The sequence below is a fragment of the Artemia franciscana genome, chromosome 7, assembly GCF_032884065.1.
Source record: "Artemia franciscana chromosome 7, ASM3288406v1, whole genome shotgun sequence".
Lineage (NCBI taxonomy): Eukaryota > Metazoa > Arthropoda > Branchiopoda > Anostraca > Artemiidae > Artemia > Artemia franciscana.
In genome coordinates, this window is record NC_088869.1 from 59,652,793 (window position 1) to 59,674,479 (window position 21,687).

The window sequence follows — 21,687 nt, forward strand, 5'->3', positions numbered from 1 at the left end:
AAAGTAAATGAAACAAAGGAACACAAATATTAGTATTTTCGGAATCATTTTTAAAACAGTAGCCACCACTTAGTTAGGAGTGATCTACAGTCTACAGTTACCAACAGCATAAAAACACGATTTGAAAAAATCTGTCTAGTAATAAAAATTTTCATTTGAAGGTAATCTAGGAATTATAAATATTATCAAAGTCTATATTAATAGTAAGAGTTTATAACAACTCTTCTAGAATTTCCTCGAAACGGTAGTGGGGCCAAAAAGAAAGTTAACCATTGGAATCACTGGAATCACTGGAACCATGGAATCACTGTGCTCTAAAACCTCGTTTTCGTTTCCTCGTTCGACGCTCGTTTTCAGACACTATCTTGACAACCGCTTTTTTTGGCATAGGCAGCAGTGATGCCTTTCTTATTTCTTTATTCCTGTCAAGGCTGGCAGGCTACCATAAAGTTTTAGAGGGATATCTAATAATGATTTGCTCATGTACCGCTCATATTTATGTCCTTTTGTAAATTAATTTTTGATAACAGCAAAATTAAATGCAATTTTGACAATCTACCGATATAGAATTATTGCTTCCTCTACGGAAAAATAAGACCACGAATACAAGCCGAAAACAGTATTTATTTCTGAATTGAAAATTGTCCAAAGTTCAATAATATGCAAAATGGGTACCACCCATCTCATGATAAGAAATTTTTGTTTTTTTCATTGAAAAAACTATATTTTTTATTGCCTATTTATATTTCACAACAAATTCTTATTTATTAATTATTGCGTCTGCGAAAGATGACACTCTAATATGCAAAACAACTATTATACAAAATTGTTACTTAATCAAAATAACAAATTACACAAAAGGTATATAAACAAACTGCACAGAGATTTAGTTGAATGAGGAGGGGATGTAGGCAAAGACAGACAATAAACAAAACTTTAATACAAATATTTGTTATATTATTCCTTGTGCAAACCTAAGGCTTAATGTTTCAACGTCAGACAACAATTATGTTTTGTTCCATAGCTGAGATACAGGTTTATCTTTCTACCGGATTGCAATTTTGATATTTATTTTGCATTTTAGTTAGATAGAGAAATGTGTTTAAAGTATCAAAAATACGTAAAAATAATATTTTTTAAAGCACATTTTCATCATTGCCTGAGAAAAAGTAACATTCCTTCAAAAGACAGTCCTTATGCTTTTAGGGTATTTAAACTTGTGATAAAGCTCCACCGTTCTGTGTACCATACTACAGGCTATACCAATGCTATACAGGCTATACCCATTGGTAAGGCACAGGCTATAGGTGCCTTACCAATGGCCTACAGAAAATGGACGCCGAAAATTCTGACAATGAATTATACTTACACGAATCTTTAATAGAAAATTCCTTTCAAGTGAATCAACAGAAATTTATTACAACTTGCGAGCTTAAAGTTTCAATTAGATTTACTTCCAGATGATTAAAAAGTAAAAAAAGAAAAACAGGTTGGCTAGAAAAACGTTGCAAAACGCAAAAAGTACAACGCAAAATGAAACTACAACGCAAAAAGCAGCAAATATCGTAAGGGGTATCATTCTAGTTTGAGGTTAAATTGAAGACAAGCTTGCCTCTATTGTTTGAGATTGCTACCCGTCCCGGCGGGATGAGCGCATTTTCTGTGCTCATCCCGCATCCCAAAACATAAATGTTTTGGTTTTCCCATTGATTCCCATTCTTTTCGTAAATTTGTCATGTGGGTTACAGTCGGCAAGAAAAAATAAATTTTTTGCATGGAAATTTGTTTCCTATTGTATTTGCATTACATGTCCTTTTTTGTTTTGTTTTTTCTAGGAGTGGTGGTATCCAGATGTGAAGGTCATTTGCGAGGAAATCACCATATCTAGCCCTCTTTTTGATTAGGAAAGAAAATTTTGCGACAAGGTGACGTTTTCTGTCATTTGTGCCACCGAATGTCAATTTTTGCCCGAAGTAGATCAAAATGCCACAAATTTCCCACGTTCAATTAACTTGTTCAGCCCTAATCTTGAAAAATCGCAACCAAGTGGCGTTTTCTGCTATTACCTGCCACAAGATATCAAATTTCGCCCAAAAGGGGTTACAATACCGGGGATACATATTATAGTAGATCCAGTCAATTTATCTTTAGCGAGGACGCTAAACAGAAGGTTTTGAGTCTTAGTTTTTGAAAAATGGCTCTAAAGCATGATCTGAATCCCATGAGCTCTGTGTCTGTGTTTTTTCGTAGAGCGTAAGCTTATATTTATATGAATGCTTTAATGATTACCAAGGTTTTTAAAAATTGTCAGCAGATGATTACTTGTTTTAAGTGACAAAAAAGATTGTGTCACAGCAGGGGGGGGGGCATTTTCTGCCATTTTGTGCCACAGAAGATTAATTTTTTTCTGAAATGATCAAATGCCAGGAAATGTTAATTCTTAGAGCTATAAAAAAATACGGGGAATTTATGTCAAAAAAGAAATAGCAACCGTTTTGTAGGACTCTGAAGGTTTATAGTTGTAGACCTTTCAAGGGTCTAAAAATTGTAGCAAAAGCTTATTATGTAGAATTTTTATGGAACTGAGAGCATAATTAGTAAAAAGTGCCAGGAAAGCTCCATCGTGGATTGCTCCGTAATCATGATATTATCCGAGTACATTCTTCATGCGTTACAAGCAAAAATTTTAAGAGGATTTTGTGACCGTTTTCGTTTTTAAATCCACCTTATAAATCAAATCCTAAGATAGCCCATCTTTTTCCGTGGTCTAAAACCCTTCACTGGAAATTTTCATCCCGTATCATGAAGCAGGAGGAAAATCACTTTTTTGGATGGTTAGAATGCATCTCATTATTTATATCTAATTTTTTGTTCTACCAGGGGTAGCATGTTACTGGAAGATCGCAGATGTGATGTATAATTTGCTGTCTCTCTTCACGTGCCTCTTATAAGTTCGTCTTAATATCTCCATCGTACAGTGCCATATGGTACTGCAATGGAAAGCCTGAGAGGCATAACGAGGTTCCAGTTGTAATCTCCTTTGTCAAAAATCCTTAAACGGAGGCTTACAATCACTATTTTGGTATACATCCCTCCCATCCCCGTTAGAAAGAAAAAATTGAAAAACACATTTTGAAAAAAACCGTCCGATTAAAACAAATTCTATTTATTTTTCTTTTCATACAAATTATACAATTTCTTATACCGGTGAGAGCATACCTCTTGGACTCTAGTATTGTAACAAAATTGCATAAATCTTGTGAAAAATTTCAAGAAAAATAAAAAATAAAGCATACAGTTAATATCTTATTTAAACAATAATCGTATTGAATTCCTTCATCTCATCACCTAAATTAAAAAAGAACCTTTTAAAGTTTATTTTGTGTGTTTAAGAAATAATTAAAAAAAGCAAAATTAATATAAGAAAACAAATGTTTCCTTAAGGAGGTAAAGACCAAAGTTGAAGCTTTGCAGATAATGAAAAATATTTCTACCAAACTAGCTTAGATAAACGCGCTTGGCATGTTTTCCAATATCTAAAGAATTCTAAAAACTAAGCTTGGTTGGTTCTCTCAAGGAATTATAATTGTATACTAAAAATTATCGTCATGATGGTTGGTGAAAGACTATCGAGGGACTTATAACCTAGTATTGTATTTTCTTCAGGCTACTCATCGAATATTCTGGTTCTAGGAGAACACACTTTTTTTTGAAAATACGACGAGTCAGCTAACTTAAACAACTTTTGTGGACATCTCTTGCGATGTTTCAATATACTCTTTTATATACTAATTTATTATAGCTTTCAGCATACAGGTCTTAAAGTTTCGGAAGCCATGCTGCTTACAATAACATTCTCTGTCTAAATGTTGTCTTTTCGAAACCAGCCTGTTTTTCTAGCAACAATTTTTTCCTCTATCTATAATAACTTATGGGTATCTTGAAACAGTTGAACGAATAATATAATGAAAGATATTTACATAATTATATCTGTGTCGTTTCTTAACTTTACAGAATTATGACAGGTGCCTGACAAAACTCATTTACTTTCATTAAAGCGGTTACTTTCGTTGAACTCATTTACTTAGCTATTATCGTGCAAATAAAATCAAGTCAATCATGAAATAAATAGCTCAATAACAAACGTGAAATAGCTCAATCATTATTAGCAACAATATAACAAAGGAAGGTAAATAGAATTTTTACAATCAAGCACAATAAAAAAAAAATTGAATTCCACAAACTAATGTAACTGCAGCCTATTTACTTTAAAAACAATCAGAGCTTATCAGGGGTAAAGACAGTGAAAAGAAGAGAAGAGACAAGAAGAGAGAGAGAGAGAGAGAGAGAGAGAGAGAGAGAGAGAGAGAGAGAGAGAGAGAGAGAGAGTACTAAAATAACTCTGCTCTTATACTTGGCTTCTAGCTCCTCAACTACTCCCTGCGTGAAAATACACCAGCTGTGCCCCTCCGAACCCAAGTTCTACTGTCTCAAATGAGCATAAAAAAGAGAGAAAAAAATGCTAAAAAATATTTTCCTTTATAAGTCTATTGATTTTAGGTAAAAACACATTCCCTTTTAAAAAAGTCCTAAATGGCCCATAGGGGTGGTGATGGCTACTTTAAGAACACCTTTGCTTGTAGCCAAAGTTTTCTCAGTGAGGATAATACGCCCCTAAAAAAAAATTTCTTTGAAGGGAGACCAAATCAGCTTTATTTTTGGATTCTTCCAAGTGATTAGAACACCATTACTTGGATTATTGATCCTTTTAGGGGAAGGGGATGCACTGGGGTTATAGGAATTTCTTGGTTGCTAAAGAAATATATTTAGTGGCCGCAGAAATTAATAGATCACTGGTTTAAATATTGAACAATGACAGAAAAAAATATATTTTATATTTTCTTACATGTTTGCCCACATTTTAACGCGATTGAAAAAATATCTCAGTTCGATTAAAAGATTTAACAGGAATCAATTCTTTCCACTTTGTGATTTTCCACTGGAAATTGTAATTAATATTTTTCAGATGATACCACAAGCCATGGCTAGCCGCAAAATGCTCAGGTCCAGGGAAAGTCCATGGCTTGGACAGTAGTTAAAAAGTCCCATGTTTGTTACTTGACGTCCTTGGTCTAACGGCTTGTCCTTTTTGTTTGCTTAATCAGTGATATGAGTCTTACATAGCAATTCTTAAATCAAGGTTGATTTTTGTGCCATTATTATAAACAGAGGAAATATGTTATATAGACGGTAGATGCTCAAACTTCTTAATTCTGTTAAACGACGAGATTTGGATTTCGGCAGGAGAACCACGATTTAAACCAACTCCAAACATCTGACGATCTCCAAGCAGCATTTGGCCATTTCCAGGTCCAGGCAAATAGGGAAGTGTTGCTTGACTTATGCCCATGGACCCATGGTTCTGAAAAAGAAATCCATATAGGAATAATGACAATGGTGCGGTCTTTCTTTACTTTGTTAGTATATTTTTTTTTATTCAAACTAAGTTCATTAATAAGAATAATACTTAAAAAATAAATACATGCGTATAATGCATGGAAAAAAATATTTCAACTAAATCTTCTAGCCTGCCCATGAGCTTACAAATGCTAGCTGTCCTGGGAACAAGCCAAGAATAGAAAAAAAAATAATACTGGCTATAAGCACAAATTAATTGTACCACAAATACTGATATACAAAAAAAAGAGAAAAAAGTGAATTAAAATCATGTTGCTTCAGAAGGGGAACATTCATATTGGGTGAACAAGAATTTGTTAGACTATTTTATTAAAAATGATGCATTGCATAAAATATAAAAAAAAATACACAAACTCAGAAGCAAGACTAAAAGATCTGTAGATTAGAATTAGCACGGAAAAGAAGAAAATAACTTGTAAACAAAATACTTAAAAACATGCAATAATATACATTTGTATACCCAAAAATGTGTCAAATAACTTTCATTGTATGCAGGATAATAGATTCAAAAATGCATAAAGTAAATAAAAAAAAAATACATAAAGTAAATACGGCTCATTGCTAAGTTTTCCTTAGTCCAGGGCTCTTAAACAATTTGTGCAGGAAATTCAGGGAAGAAAAGATTTTGTCCAAATCACACAGAGATCCGTATTCTCTGGATTATTTACCCTATCAAGGTCGCCTTTTATTACTTGTCTTCAAAAAATACTAACTTAGTGTACCTATCTAAAAGAAGGGATATTTTAGCAAAGCTATTAGCATATCAGCTTTCCCCTTTGCTCTCCTAACTATGCCAATGCTTTAAATGATGTAAAATGTAATTAAATGAATTATTGATAAAATGTAATTTAGTAGTTTTTAGACCCCCCTCCAAATACGATAGATCTTTCACGAATTGAAATTCCAATTTCACCACTAAGAAAGCGAAACGAAGCAAGTTCTGGAAATTCCTTTGAAAATTTTTGAGACCAGATAAAACAGGGTAACCAATTCACGAAATTTAGGAGGATGAGGGGAAGAATTTTTCCTTTCAGTAGATACAAAAGAAAACTCCTTGATATAGGAGGGGGTCTCACTTCAAATACCAGAACGAAGTTGTTTTTGAAAATCAAAAGGGTTGGCAATCCTGTCTAGGGTGGCCAAAACAGTGCTTAGAAATGAACTAAATATCTTCCAAATTCAAATGAGACGCTATTTCCGCTTATTGTAGCTTATCACAATGATTTTTGCTTTTTTTTGCATTTTTTTTGCATTTTTTCCATTTATTTTCTATCGTATCTTACCCTATATCTCCGTCGTAGTTTGTCACTCTCTCCTGATTCCATACGGCCACTGCTTCGACCACTGGCCTGACGAAGGTAGGGATGTCTTAACAACAGCTCACAATCCCATCTTTGATTTGGATCTTTATCAAGGAATCTCTAGAACAGATAGAACATTAGATACAGATTTTTCTACAGACTGTCCTAACAACAGCTCACAATCTCATCTTTGATTTGGATCTTTATCAAGGAATCTCTAGAACAGATAGAACATTAGATACAGATTTTTCTACCTTAGAATTTGCACTATTCCAGTTCAATTTTGGTATTCTACTGGTGAAGTATATTGGCACTGCAGCTTTTGAACTATCATATATTTGATTTTAAATTTTTAAGTTGTATCACATGAAATTCAGTTATATCAAATGACATTATGACATGAAATGACATTCTTGACAAATGAAATTATAACATGAATGATTTTATGACACAAAAATTTTAAATTATATGAAGTTATATAAAGTAACACTCAGTTATATCACATGAAAATGGAAAAACAAATTTTTTCGACTAAAAGTAAGGAGCAACATTGAAATTAATATTAAACATTAAAACTTAAAACGAGCAGAAATACAAACTCAAAAAGTAGTTTCTAAAAGTAAATCTAAAAAGTTTATTAGGGGGGCTCCCTCTCTTCAACACCTCGCTCTTCACGCTAATTTTTTCTTAGTAATTCCAAAAACGTTCCTTATTGTTCCATTTAAACGACCTTTGTAAATAGAATTGGAATATATAGAATTCCACTATACAGAATAGAATTCGACCTCAAATATAAAATTCCACTATCTTGCGAAAAGAATTCCCTATTGTTCTTCTTGCTGTTGATGTTTATTATAGCCTTTGTGTTTCAGGAGTCATGAATAAAGAATTGGGACAAAATTCAAACTTAAACATAAGGAGAGACGTGTTGAGGAGGGGGCAACCCCCCTCATATACTAAATAATTTCTGTTCGTTTTAAGTTTTGATATTGCTCCTTACTTTCGGTGAAAAAAACTTGTCTTTTCTATTTAATTTTTGTTCGTTTTTTAAATGATGCTAGAAAATCCAGCTTTATCTCCACGGAAAAAATCTCCCTTCCCACATAAATTCAATCCCAGTCAAATTTACCCTGGGCAATTATTCTTAACATCTTAACGAGTAAAACTGACTCGGCAGAGAGAAAGCAAATTTCTCTTGAAAAGTTCATTCCCAGGAAACTTCTTTCCCCATGGAAAATTCTCTCTATGGAAAATCACCCAAGCAGAAAATTCACCCTCCCCTTTCACCCAAAATATGTATGCATTTTTCTCTATAACAAATGCTACACGTAAACATTGGACAGACTTTAAAACTTAAAGGCCTTTCCCCATTGGCTGTGGGAAGTTATGTTACCCCCACAGGCATAGTTATTGAGTCTTCCAACTATGCTGAACAAAATGGTTATTTCAAATTTCGATTAGAAGATTTTGGGAACAGGGGAATGGGAGGGGGCCTAGTTGCCCTCCAATTTTTCCACTGGAAAAAGGGATTAGAACTTTTAAATTCCGCTTGAATGAGCCATCTCCTGATATTTTAGATCCATTGGGTTAATGCAATCATCCCTAAAAAAAAACAAACACAAAAACCGAAAAATAAACAAGCATCCACGATCTTTCTTATGGGAAACAATGCAAAATTTCACCTTTTTGCACATAGGAGTTTGATTCCTCTACAGCAGGGTTCTCTGATACGCTGAATCTAATTGTGTGATTTTCATTAAGATTCTTTGACTTTTAGGGGGCCTTTCCCCCTTTTCTGAAAATCAGGGAAATTTTATCAGGATTGGAGTGTTTGATGGGCAACACCAAACTTAATGAATCTTATATATTTGGAATTAGTATAATAAGCCAATTCCTTCGATATGTCTATTGGTGCCGAATTTCCATTTTTAGAGTTTCGGTTGCTATTGAGCCGCACTACCACAAACTGTTTGAAACACCTCTCATAAAAAGTTTAAAAGTATAGGACTAAACCTTTTTTTCAGGCATTGGGTAAATCTTCTCTTATAATGGAATTAATTGGCCAACACTCTCGCAGACAGCTTGCAACTACCCAATACTCATTGGTCGTAAGTTTAACTGGATAAATGGTCAATAGTGACGATTCATTCTTATGGACCGATAATGGAATTAATCTCTTATAATGGAATTAATTGGCCAACACTCTTGCAGACAGCTTGCAACTACCCAATACTCATTGGTCGTAAGTTTAACTGGATAAATGGTCAATAGTGACGATTCATTCTTATGGACCGATAATGGAATTAATCTCTTATAATGAAATTAATTGGCCAACACTCCTGCAGACAGCTTGCAACTACCCAATACTCATTGGTCGTAAGTTTAACTGGATAAATGGTCAATAGTGACGATTCATTCTTATGGACCGATAATGGAATTAATCTCTTATAATGGAATTAATTGGCCAACACTCTTGCAGACAGCTTGCAACTACCCAATACTCATTGGTCGTAAGTTTAACTGGATAAATGGTCAATAGTGACGATTCATTCTTATGGACCGATAATGGAATTAATTTCTTATAGTGGAATTAATTGGCCAACACTCTTGCAGACAGCTTGTAACTACCCAATACTCATTGGTCGTAAGTTTAACTGGATAAATGGTCAATAGTGACGATTCATTCTTATGGACCGAATGTATATTTAGGGAAGAAAACTGCCTGCCAGAATGGCCTTTGAGACTAGGAGGCTATATAAGTACTCTTTCGATCGTTCTCAGAATTTTCGCTCGATAGAATTTTGGCCTTGTTAGATCCAATGTTGCTGTTTTACGGTCAAAAATGCTGGAATATAGTACTGTCAAGTGACAAATATTCAATACATTTCCAGGTCCATAATTCTTTTTTAAATTAAATAAAGAGCCTGTCATTGGAGTGTCCTTATCAGGTTTGCTACCGAGTAATTATGTGTAGTACCTTGAGAACTTAGATCTAATTCATATTTTCGAAATTTATCTAGTGGGTACTTTACATTGATGATGCGATGCTACTTTGAATTATAGAAAAGATGAAATCAGAAGTCTTTTAGATCAAGATCAAACTTTGTTGTCCAAGTTTTGTATTTTGTTCGCTTTCTCCCCCCTTTTTTAAAGTCCATTAATTTTTATTACATATTATGCATATAATATTACGTAATATATTTATATTATTCTGTAAATTATGTAAATATTTTTCACCTTTACCAGTTTTTTACCTCTTTAACTTAAGTTGGCACTGAATTTGAATTATTTTGACCGAGAAACGATTTTTCATTCTGGCATTGTTGCCGATTTTTCAGTTTTCTTGTTTTTTTAATTTTTTTTTGGATTTTTTATTTTACTTCAAAATTTGAATTCATCCTTTCTAGCAAAGATAAGACCGTAATTGTCAAAGGAGGGGGGATATACCAAATACAATTTGACTGCAATAATTCTTCTGTCGGTAGCACTAACCAAAAATTGGAAAAAACATCTGTAAAAACACAAGAATAGCACAAAAAGTATCCAAATTCCACTATAGTTCTATTTCATTTTATCCAGTCCTGAGCAACCTTATTTTTGAAAACTCTACTCATTAACTAAGATTATAAGACACCACTCTCATAAGTAATGATATAGGTATTAAACAAAATGTTCGAAAAACAACAAATTGTTTTGTTGTTTTGTTCCGACTCTATTTTTAGTAGTCATGGTTTATTTTACTTTTTACTATGGGGCATTTTTACTTTGGGGACATTTTCTCCAATTTTCCCATCCCCACTATACCCCGACTCTTCCACTTAGCCTACTTAGCAATCCCATCCTACTCTCCGTTCTATGTAGGTACTGAGAGGCTCCGAAGAAGCTTCATCTCCTTGATTTTAGAGCACCTTAATAATTCTTGATACATGTCCATAAACAAAACCAGACCCATTGTCACTTTTTTTGCTTGATGGTGTAACGTGACGATAACTATTCCCCCTTCCCTGTCACCACTTTTGATTTTGTCCAGTCTGATGCTTATTTAAGCTTTATTTTTAATCTAGTCGTTTGCGCAATCGTTTTTATAATTGTCGATATTTTTTATTCGTTTCTTACTGTATCCTAGATTATTTAGACTTTTTGATTCCAATTAGTTCAATTTTTTAGTATTCGACTTAGATTGCGATTTTTTTTCAACTTATGGTAGTGGTTCATCACAAAGTATTATCTTAAAAATATATTTACCCCCCCCTCTACCTGTTTTTTGCCATCAATCGTACAAAGTTCATTTTAGTTTTTGGATATGGAATTACTGAAAGTTGTATTTCACTAATTTGTGCTAAATTTTTATGCACAAGTTTTTTGTTTGTTTGGTTAGTTTTTCACTTTAGTCTTTGGTCGTGGTTGTTTCTATTTTCTCTTTTTTTACTTTGACATACATGGTGAATTGAGCTCAATTAGAGCTTGTGATAGTCTTTTGAAAATGAATAGTATCTTGTCTTATCTGAACTTAATTGAAATTATAATTTTTCTTTAAATAAAGACCTATGAGAATTCACACTTAATACATTACCCACAGTTTGATTAAAAATGGTCTAGCATATTGTATTACAAAATCAAAAACTAGTTTATTGAATATCAGGTACTTAGTTGCATTACATTGGCAGTAGTTTGTTAATTATGTTTGTTTTATGGGAGTTTTAAATAATTTGGTTAATAGTCAAAAAGTTATTAGCTAATATGCTGCTTTGATACTAACATCTAAATATGCAAAACAGAGTTAACCCGTTTGGTTCATCTAACAATTTACGACAACATTTAAGACTCACAGGGGGAGGAAGTAGGAGGGGGACGCTGTTTTGATCAGTCGCTAAAAAGTGAGGTAAGTAATAACATCAGGGGGTACATATTTGAATTTGCCACAGCTTTACTGGTTTTCTCAGAAGTTTTGCAAACTTTCCATGATTTTAATATAGGTAACCAATTGTTACCAATATTCCAACCGCATTCGAATCAAAGAATAAAAGAATTATCACCCATTGAAGTCAAATTGAAGTCCCCTAAAATTTCGTCAATTGGCGTCCCAGCTGAACAGGAGAAATTGTAAAGCCGATGCTGGGCAAATCTCAAGTGACACGGATAGCCAAACACTCGAGTTGAATCTTAAAGAAAAAATTAAGTTTATGACAAAAAATCCGAGGTTTTTACACAATGTACCACACATATCCTATGTACAAATGAATTGTAAAATTTAGCTTTTACCTTGTAAAATGCAGAACGTTCGTAAACTAGTATCAAAGAACAGTTAAAGATCCCTGAGCTATTTATGACCAAATCCTAACGCTCTTCAAAATATGTTGTTTATGCACTAATTCAATCCCTGCAGCTGGACTGTGTGGTTTTTATACATTGATTTTTATTTATAAGTATTATAATGGATCTCATCCTGATTGTTTTGTAGGAATATTCTGTGAGAGTTCAGATGTTCACCAACAAGATACACGGGCAAGGGGTGATATTGAGATTCCTTGTTTAGTTTCTAATAGGTCTTCTTTTTTATTATTTATAGAGCGTCCTAGCTTTGGAATAAGCCTAATACAGGTACAAAGGAATTGGATAATTTTAAACAATTTAAATCTCAGCTGCGACTGGAGTTGTTTGGTAAATATACTTTTGAAACACATATTTTATTGTTTATTTATTTTGTTGTTTCGAGATTTCAATGTGTTATGTTTTTTGTAAAATAATTGATTATGTGGATTGTTTTTGTATGTGGTATCATCCCCTTATTCCTTTTTTATTCTCTTTTATTTTTTCAGTTTTTTTCTTTTCTCGTAATTGTTTGTTGTCTAACAGCACAGCCTCGCAAGCTATGATTTTGCTCTGCTATTAATATGATATATCATCGTTTTGATAATAAAAGTTGTTCTACTACTAAACTACTACTGCTACTAAATCGTTGCTTGTCCATGATATCGGTTAATATCAAACTTACCTTAAGTAAATCAAGTCCTTCTTGTGGGAAGTCTCGTGGCATTTTCACTTCCAGTGGCTCTCTAGCTTCAGGCTCTGGAATCGCTAGCCCCAGGAAAAATTCGTTCTTCTTGAAAATCTGCATATGTTTCGGCAACAATTCCCCTAAAATCAGAAATAATAAAAGACAACAGAATAAAAAGAAGAAATAATAAAAACAAGAAGTCGCCATTTTCAAGGGGTTTCAGTTTTTTTTCGAAATCACCATAAATTTCTTTTCGCAATAAACTTTTACTTTCAAGACGAAGCAAAATAACAGGTACCATTTCTGAGTCAGTGTCAGATGGCTTTTTTTCACTAGGTAGTTTTTATCAAAACGTGTTATTTAACTTTTAGTTACTATGGGCTGTGGTCCGCTCTTTACTAAGTTGCAGCTACTGCTGCAACCATGATGTAACTGTGCAATAAATTCTGCTTCGCCTTTCTTTTCAAACCCGTTTCAAACTGGCTGATTGACTGACAAAAATGCTGTCTAATTATTTTTTTTTCTTGTTTTCGAAGATGCTGAACAGCCGACCTGGGTAAGATAAAGGAATGGTAACCTCAACTCGTAATAAGCTTCAAAAGGGAGTGAAAAATCTATAGAACATATTAAATGAGAGATGAATTAATAGTTATATAGAATTGTAAAAATTCCCAAAAAGTCGGATTAAAGTTGCTTTCAAATTGTATTTCTTGTAAACTAAATGAAAAAGCGCTTGATTTGACAAGTTGTTCGTCAGTCGAGTGATAAATCGTCGGTACTTGCCTGTCAAACGCAGCACAGCCAATAAGTGAAGTTATTTTAATTCTAACTGTACATGTCAAAACATGATGATAATATAGTACTTTATAAACAAAATTATTGAAACTAAGACAAAGAATTATGAAAAGCAGGTCGCACAGAACACATTATAATAAATATCTAACCTAACCTAGCCCCTAACCACCTCTGTATATGAAATATTTAGTAAAAATATACATACATTGTAGTTTTACCAACTCAAAACCCAGAGAGGCAAAGTGGGTTCTGTCGGATATTATAGAGCTAATTTTTGAGTTTATTCCGTTAACAGACACGTACCCAATCATCTTTGGAATTTTTGGAGAGACTTAAACTTCACTCCTAAGTTAACAGAGAATTTCCAGCAGAAAGGTCAACATTTTTGGTTATGCATGCTTACAAAAATAAAATGAGTCTAAGAAATGAAAACTTCTGGCTGGATAGTCTCAAGCTCAGTATGATTAACTTATTTGTTTCTTCTTAAAAAATATGGAGGAAAACAGACATCATTTAAAGGCCTTTTGTTCCATAGCCTAATGATTTTCATAGAAAATCAATTACTTAATTGGTTAAAGCTTTTTGCGCAAAATGCAAGTTTTTACTTTTTTCGATTTTTTTTTGTAATATTGCATTTTGAATTTTCTGCCATTTTATCCGTTTGTCTGCAATTCTCCGTTAACCTTCTCAGTTTGATTTCTGGCTAATAACAAAACTACACAGCTAAGTTATAAATGTGAGCCAGCTGGAATTATCGAGTCTTGTATATGGAATTACTAAACCAATGCAATTCAGTATCGGGATGGGCCCAATGCTCGAGCTCAACAAGTTTGGCTACGGTTCAGATAGGAGCCAAGAAAAAACTTTGACAAATTTAGTGACAGACCAGGACAAGTAGAAAAACCGAATTTGGTTGTCTTTTAAATGCCTACAAGAACAAAATTTACGAATGTTTGAATTGCAATTTAAGTCCAAAGTATTGTTGTGAACATGTCAAATTACCCAATTTGCAGACGAGCAGAACTAGAGCGATAGAACTGACGAATTCACCAAGTTCGTGCTATAGTAGCGAAAGGGACCAAATGAACACCTTAAATCACCAAATTTACAAATAGGCTGAACTAGTGCAATAGAACTACCAAATCCACCGAAATCGGTAACGAATGAAAACCAAATGGACTTGTCAAATTACCAAATTTGCAAATGAGTGGAAGCAGGGCGTAGCTACGGTATTTTTATTGGAGGGGGAAAAGAAGGGGTGCTACTGGAGTAGGTGCTATTCAAGTAGTAGTGAAGAAAAGAAACTATTTAATAAATACATTGTTTGATGAATTCAAAACATTAAGCGATACATTATAAAAAATCATCACACATTAAACAATCGTACATAAGTGCTGGCGCTTGGCTTTTACTAAATCTGTCATCAATGAGTTGCTATAGACGACAGTTGTATAGCGCAAACAAACTATCGGATAGGCGAGGGTAAATGTCGTAAACACACGGCATTTTTCAGCCATTTCCGCCACTAATGTCGCAGTATATTTCCCCCCTCCACTCCTCCCAAACCTTACACCTGGAGTAGGATGCTCAATCTCATAATTCAACCATGCTCTATTCGAATAATCCCGGAAAACGAGCTATTTATTTGCTAGAAATTTTGAATGGATTTTGACCCTTTAAGATTTAATTTATTGTACTAAACTTTTAATATACGTGATTTAATGAAACATTATTTATGATTTTTTATTAAATTGATTTGTTTGTGGGTTCCTGATTTACATTAATAAATAGCATTGATATCAGCTGGTCACATAACCTTACCTTAAGCCTTAGATCTTCCTGTGCCTCCAGAGGCACCCAAGGCATCTAAGAAGAGCGTCCAATCGTCTCTGTAACAGACGGCAGCGATAATGTCTTCCCACTCTGGTTGTAAGGAGGCACGAAGTTAACGAAGGTCACTGTTGAAGGTACAACGGAATCTGTTTTTGGGTCATCCTCTGTGACAGCTACCTTTTGGTAGCCGAAAGAATGCTTGCTTGGGAATTTTGGTGTCGTCCATGCGCAGTACGTAGCCTAGATCTGCGTCTTCGAATGGTTCCGATGAGGGACGGCTAGCCCGTGATGTTCCTTATATGTGCATTTGTGACTTTCTGAGTCCAGTGAATACCAAGCATCCTCCGGAGACAAGCATTCTCAAAGGACTGGATTCTCCTCTCTTGGTCTTGGTTAAGATGTCGAGTTTCCGATGCATAGAGCAGGACAGGCAGGACATTGCTGTTGAACAGGCGGAGTTTGACCCGGAGAGAGAAAGTACTCGATCTCCATATTTTATTAAGCCTGTTGAAGGTGCTGTTAGCCTGACCAATTCAAGCAATGACTTCTTTGGCTGTGGATCCTGTGTTTTCAATGGTACTACCAAGGTATTTGAAGCTGACTACCTGCTCTACATCGTCGTCGCCGCATTTGATACTCATAGGCGAGTCGCTTGTCGCCATTCCTTTAGTTTTACTGGCATTTACATTAAGCCCGGATCCACCTGCTTTTTTTCGGATATTCGAGAGTAATTCCTGAAGTCGTGTTTTGCAGGTTTCAAGTATTGCAATGTCATCAGCAAAATGTAGTTCGCTGAGCGGGCGATCATTTAGGCGTAGCCCAGTTGACTCGATGCTCCTCAATATATAGTCGATGACCAATTAGAACAGTAGTGGCGATAAGACACAGCCTTGTTTCACCCCAGAGAGGATTGGGACCACATAAAGCCGAAACAAAAATCATGGGTATCGCAATAGCGCTGTCCAAGTGAAGGTAGAGGAAAAGTCAAAGTATTACCACAGATTGTGTAACATTATATTGTGACATATTCCTCACATTTAAATAGCGACCATGTTTCAAATTTGATAGTATTCAAAAAATAAAATAAGAATTATTAACTTATCTCTTGGGCATTGTTGGGCACAGAATATATAGAAAACCGAGGAATTGTTGGCATCATCGCGGCAGAAACCCTAAGTTAATTAAAAATTGCCAGTGATACCTATTGAAAGGGAAAATTGACTCTCAAAGTTTGAAAAATACCTTCCCTTTTGTAGCTTTGTTTAAAGAACAAATTCTATAAAAATTTAATAAAAGTTTTTCTGAAGTAAATCAGGGTATGTGGGGTATACATTTCCAGAAGGGGGTTACACTGAGTATCGTTGTTATGTGTATAATTCCCTTCACAAGCTAAGCTTCGTATCCTAATGCTGCACGATCAAACTGATAATAATAGAAAAAAGAATGTGTTAGGACTGCTTATAGGTACACAAATCTCAGCAAACATTTTTACACCATGCTGATGCAGAGATAAATGTCCCAAAAGCAGCGTTGGTGTTGTGTGAAATAGCCCTAATTTCAGTCATAATTCTTATCACATTTTATTTCAATTCGTTTTTTGGACCCTGGTTACAAGAACTATTTAGAAAAGCAAAAATAGTAAGAAGTCAGCATGGTATTATACATAGAGGCAGTTCTACGTTTATGAGTTAGTATGTGAATCCAAAACGTAAGAAATAGGACATTATCAGCGCTTATTAGGCGTTCCAATTACAAATCAGAGGATTTGGAGCTAAATTAAAGTTTTGATTTAAATACTGGGAGTATAAATTTAAAACAACTAAATAATCCCTAGAGTGGATCCCCCTCTACCAAAATCTATTACCAAACTACAACCGATTTGACCTATCTAGTTATACTACGAATATCATTATAAAAAACACTAAGTCTTATTGTCTTTTTCAACGATTTCTTTTACATTTAGTCAATTATCTACCTTCTTATTCTTCAATGATTCCATATTTCTCCTATTTGCAGATGATTCATCTTCCCTTTTTTAAGTTTCAAAACAAAATAATCTAATAATTAGCTAATAGATTTTAGGAAGCAAAAGCTCTTTAAATATCAAGGAAAAAAAAATTGACATGAGCAAATGTGGCCAAAGAGGAAGCATAGAATATTTTTGCATTTTGCCATTAACTAGGCTCACATTTTTGCTTGGTTTCGAAGGCAGCATATTTAGAAAAATATTGATGTGGAACACATTATGAAGTGTAATGGACCCCTATTTTTCTTGTTTTCCTTATGTTAAAAACGAGCATGGATTAATTAAAAAAATGTCTGCTCAAAGTAAAGAGCAAATTTGACAGTTAAAACTAGCAATAGTTTTAAAGCTACTTAATAAATTATAGTTTTTCCAGTTGAGGGGTAACTGCATCCCCTTGCTCCCGTCAAAGACGCCACCTAGTGGAACTACTCCGATACAACTACCGAATTCACAAAATTTGATAACGAATGGGAATCAAATGAACATTTTAGATCACCGAATTTTCAATTAGGCGGAAGTAGTGTGATAAAACTATCGAATCCATATAAATTGGGTAGCGAATGGGAATGAAATACATGCATTAAATCATGCTACACGGAAACAGACAGAAAAGAAATAACAGAAATGATCATCGTGGCTTCGCCACAATGCCCGTGTCTGCCGAAATTTTTTCTGCCGGATTGTTTCTACACAATTCCCGTTAACCAATGTCAACAAAGCTGTAGGGGTGGTGCACCCCTTCCCACCTTCCCTTGGGACGCCACTGCTACTACTGTAACCATTACTGCTACTACTATTACTATTATTAAAACTGCAACTAATATTACTACTACTACTACTACTATTACCACTGGTACTACTACTACTCCTGCTGCTACTGCAACTACTGCTAATACTCCTACTATTTAACAAAAGCAGAAGACTTTAAGCCTATCCAGGTTGTCAAAATGGCACAAATGCATTGGGTTAGGAATGGAATAGGGTATTAGATTCAGACTTTCATGGAAAGTTGAGGGGGGAGTAACACTAAATTAAAATAAATCATGTGTATCAAGATTGTAAAAAGCTTGCCTATGCAGTATCTCCCTCCCCCCCCCAAAAAAAAAAAAATTCAGGGCATTACGCCAGTCATTCAGGGTATTTTTATACAATCCTCGTATAAAAAGTTGTATAAAAGTAGACCCACCAGTCCTTGGTGTGTCTAATTCTTGGGAAATATTAAACTAAAGCTAAACACACCAAGTGCATCTAGTCTTATCCATAGGGTATATCTGTGATATTTCAGGAGCGACTAATGGTATTAAGTGAAAACTCTCAGGGCATGTAGAGTGGGAAATTGAACCAAAAAAAAATCTTGGAAAACACTTAGAGTGGAGGGATCGGGATGAAACTTGGTAGGAAAAATAAGCACAAGTCCTAGATACATGATTGACATAACCAGAACGGATCCGATCTCTTTGGGGTAGTTGGGGGGGGGGGGAGGGTAATTCTGAAAAATTAAAAAAATGAGGTATTTTTAACTTACGAACGGGTGATTGGATCTCAATGAAATTTGATATTTAGAAGGATATCGTGTCTCAGAGCTCTTATTTTAAATCCCGACCGGATCTGGTGACATTGGGGGGGGGTGTTGGGAGGGGGAAACCTAAAACTTGGAAAACACTTAGAGTGGAGGGATCGGGATGAAACTTGGTGGGGAAAATAAGCACAAGTCCTAGATACATGATTGACATAACCGAAACGGATCCGCTCTCTTAGGGGTAGTTGGGGGGGGGGGGGTGATTCTGAAAAATAGAAAAAATGAGGTATTTTTAACTTACGAACGGGTGATCGGATCTCAATGAAATTTAATATTTAGAATGATATCGTGTCTCAAAGCTCTTATTTTAAGTCGCGACTAGATCTGGTGACATTGGGTGAGTTTGGGGTGGGGGAACCTAAAATGATGGAAAACGCTTAGATTGGAGGGATCGGGATGAAACTTGGTGGGGAAAATAAGCAGAAGTCTTAGATACGTGATTTACATAATTGAAACGGATTCGCTCTATTGTGGGTGGGGGTTAATTCTGAAAAATTAGAAAAAATGACGTATTTTCAACTTACGAAGGAGTTATCGGATCTTAATGAAATTTCATATTTAGAAGGACCTCGTAACTCAGATCTCTTATTTTAAGTCTCAACTGGATCCAGCATAATTGGGGAGGGGGGCAGTTGGGGGTACCGGAAATCTTTGAAAATACTTAAAGCGGTGAGATCAGGATGAAACTGGATGGGAAGAATAAAAACCTGTCTAAGAAACGTGACTGATATAACCAGATCGGATCTGCTCTCTTTGGTGGAGTTGGGGGGGGGGGGGGGGTAATTTTGAAAATTGAGGTATTTGTAACTTACGAAAGGGTGACCAGATCTTAATGAAATTTGATATTTAGAAGGATCTTGTGCCTTAAAGCTCTAATTTTAAATTCCGACCAGATCCTGTGACATTGGGGGGATTGGAGGGGAAAACCGGAATTCTTGGAAAACGTGAAAATTGGGGTATTTTTATCTTACGAATAGGTGATCGGATCTTAATGAAATTTTGATATTTAGAAGGAATTCATGTCTCAGAGCTCTTATTTCAAATCCCGACCAGATCTTTGACATTGGGGGGATTTGGAAGGGGAAATCTTGGAAAACACTTTGAGTGGAGGAATCAAGATGAAGCTTGGTAGATAGAATAAGCAAATGTCCTTGATACGTGATTAACGGAACCGTACTGGGTTTGCTCTCTTTGGGGGAGTTGGGGGGAGGGGTTCAGTGATTTGGCGAGTTTGGTGCTTCTGGACGTGCTAGGACGATGAAAATTTGTAGGCGTGTCAGGGAGCTGCACAAATTGACTTGATAAGGTCGTTTTCTCAGATTCAACCATCTGGGGGGCTAAAGCGAGAGGAAAAATTAGAAAAAATTAGGTATTTATAACATACGAGTGGGTGATCGGATCTTAATGAATTTTGATATTTAGAAGGACATCGTGACTCAGGGCTCTTATTTTAAATCCTGACCGGCATTAAGCCTCTTATATTCCTTTTAAATCAATCTGTTGATTCAAAGAATTTTGTTAGAGCTCATACCATATGATTTCTTGGCTCTTAGCTCTTCATGCCTCGTCACAAGTGCCATATGAGCTCTTAGCTCTTGTTTTCATGTGTTTAGACAAGTTTATCATAGTCTTAAAATGTTACTTTTATACGGGGGTGGGGGTGAAAATGATCTTAGAAATACCGCCTGTGTATGTTAGTAATAAATAATGAGTTCTGGCTGCTGTCAATTCGACTTGTACTGAATGAATAGGTTTGATGGTAGCAAATAAACATCTAAAATGCTCCAATAGGAAGTAAAATCGTAATTTAAGTTAAATTGTTTTAGTTCTATACAAATCAGATGTCAAAGTAGGGCAGATACACATCAACCTAGACCCCAAACTAAGCGTCTCAGATGGGGGACAATTGAACAACTGCCCACTGACTGCACCTATGAATACTTACCAATAGTTTTCTGTATCAAGTATAACTGGTCAATGTCAGATTTCCCAGGCCAGAGTGCTTCTCCTCTAACCAGCTCAGCAAAGACGCAGCCAATCGCCCAGACATCAACCGGTGGCCCATAGTGGACGTCTCCAACTAACAGTTCTGGGGAACGATACCATCTAGTCGCCACATAGTCGGTATACGACTCATTAGGACCTATAGTAAGACAAAAAAGTCAGCTACAATCGTCAGTAAACCACTTTGCAAAGATGCTCTGAAAATGTATATCCTCTTTAATGTGTCCTAACCTTTAAATACACCAGCCAACTTTGTTTCTTATTCTGATAAAATGACTTGGGACTTTAATAGGACTTTTTTTTCTTGCTTTGTTGAGTCACAACAGTCAGAAGATCTCACCACATTCAAGCTAGCTTGAAGTATCATTTTATTTAAAAATGGGCCACAAAAAGAGAGAACTAATAATCAGCCAATATCGGTTTTAAATGTCTTTAGTAAAATTTCTAAAGAGAACATATTTTCATTTCTTAATATCTTTCTAAGTTTTTTTCCTAATTTTCAAACCGAGTATCACCTCGGAAATAGGGGAGTCTTAAATAGTATTTAAATAGTTGCAAAACAATTGGCTGTCCCAGAAATTTGACTGTCTCTATTAGTCTGTTTTGGCCTTACTCAACAAAATGATTCGTTTATGGGATGAGAGGCAGGATTCGGCCGTTTACTGTAACAGGA

At 35.1% G+C, this 21,687-nt stretch overlaps 1 protein-coding gene across 1 annotated transcript in view; it reads right to left on the reverse strand.

The window, feature by feature from the left end:
- Positions 1 to 604: 604 nt before the first annotated feature.
- The window catches only part of LOC136029550 (cyclin-dependent kinase-like 1), a 55,916-nt gene continuing 34,833 nt past the window's right edge, over positions 605 to 21,687 (reverse strand). Inside the window, exons 5-8 of the mRNA XM_065708025.1 lie at positions 20,956 to 21,153; positions 12,775 to 12,917; positions 6,762 to 6,899; positions 605 to 5,422 (exon numbers count right to left, since the gene is read on the reverse strand). Of these exons, the coding sequence (XP_065564097.1) occupies positions 5,240 to 5,422; positions 6,762 to 6,899; positions 12,775 to 12,917; positions 20,956 to 21,153 (662 nt within the window). The 3' untranslated portion in view covers positions 605 to 5,239. The remainder of the gene's footprint in view (positions 5,423 to 6,761; positions 6,900 to 12,774; positions 12,918 to 20,955; positions 21,154 to 21,687) is intronic.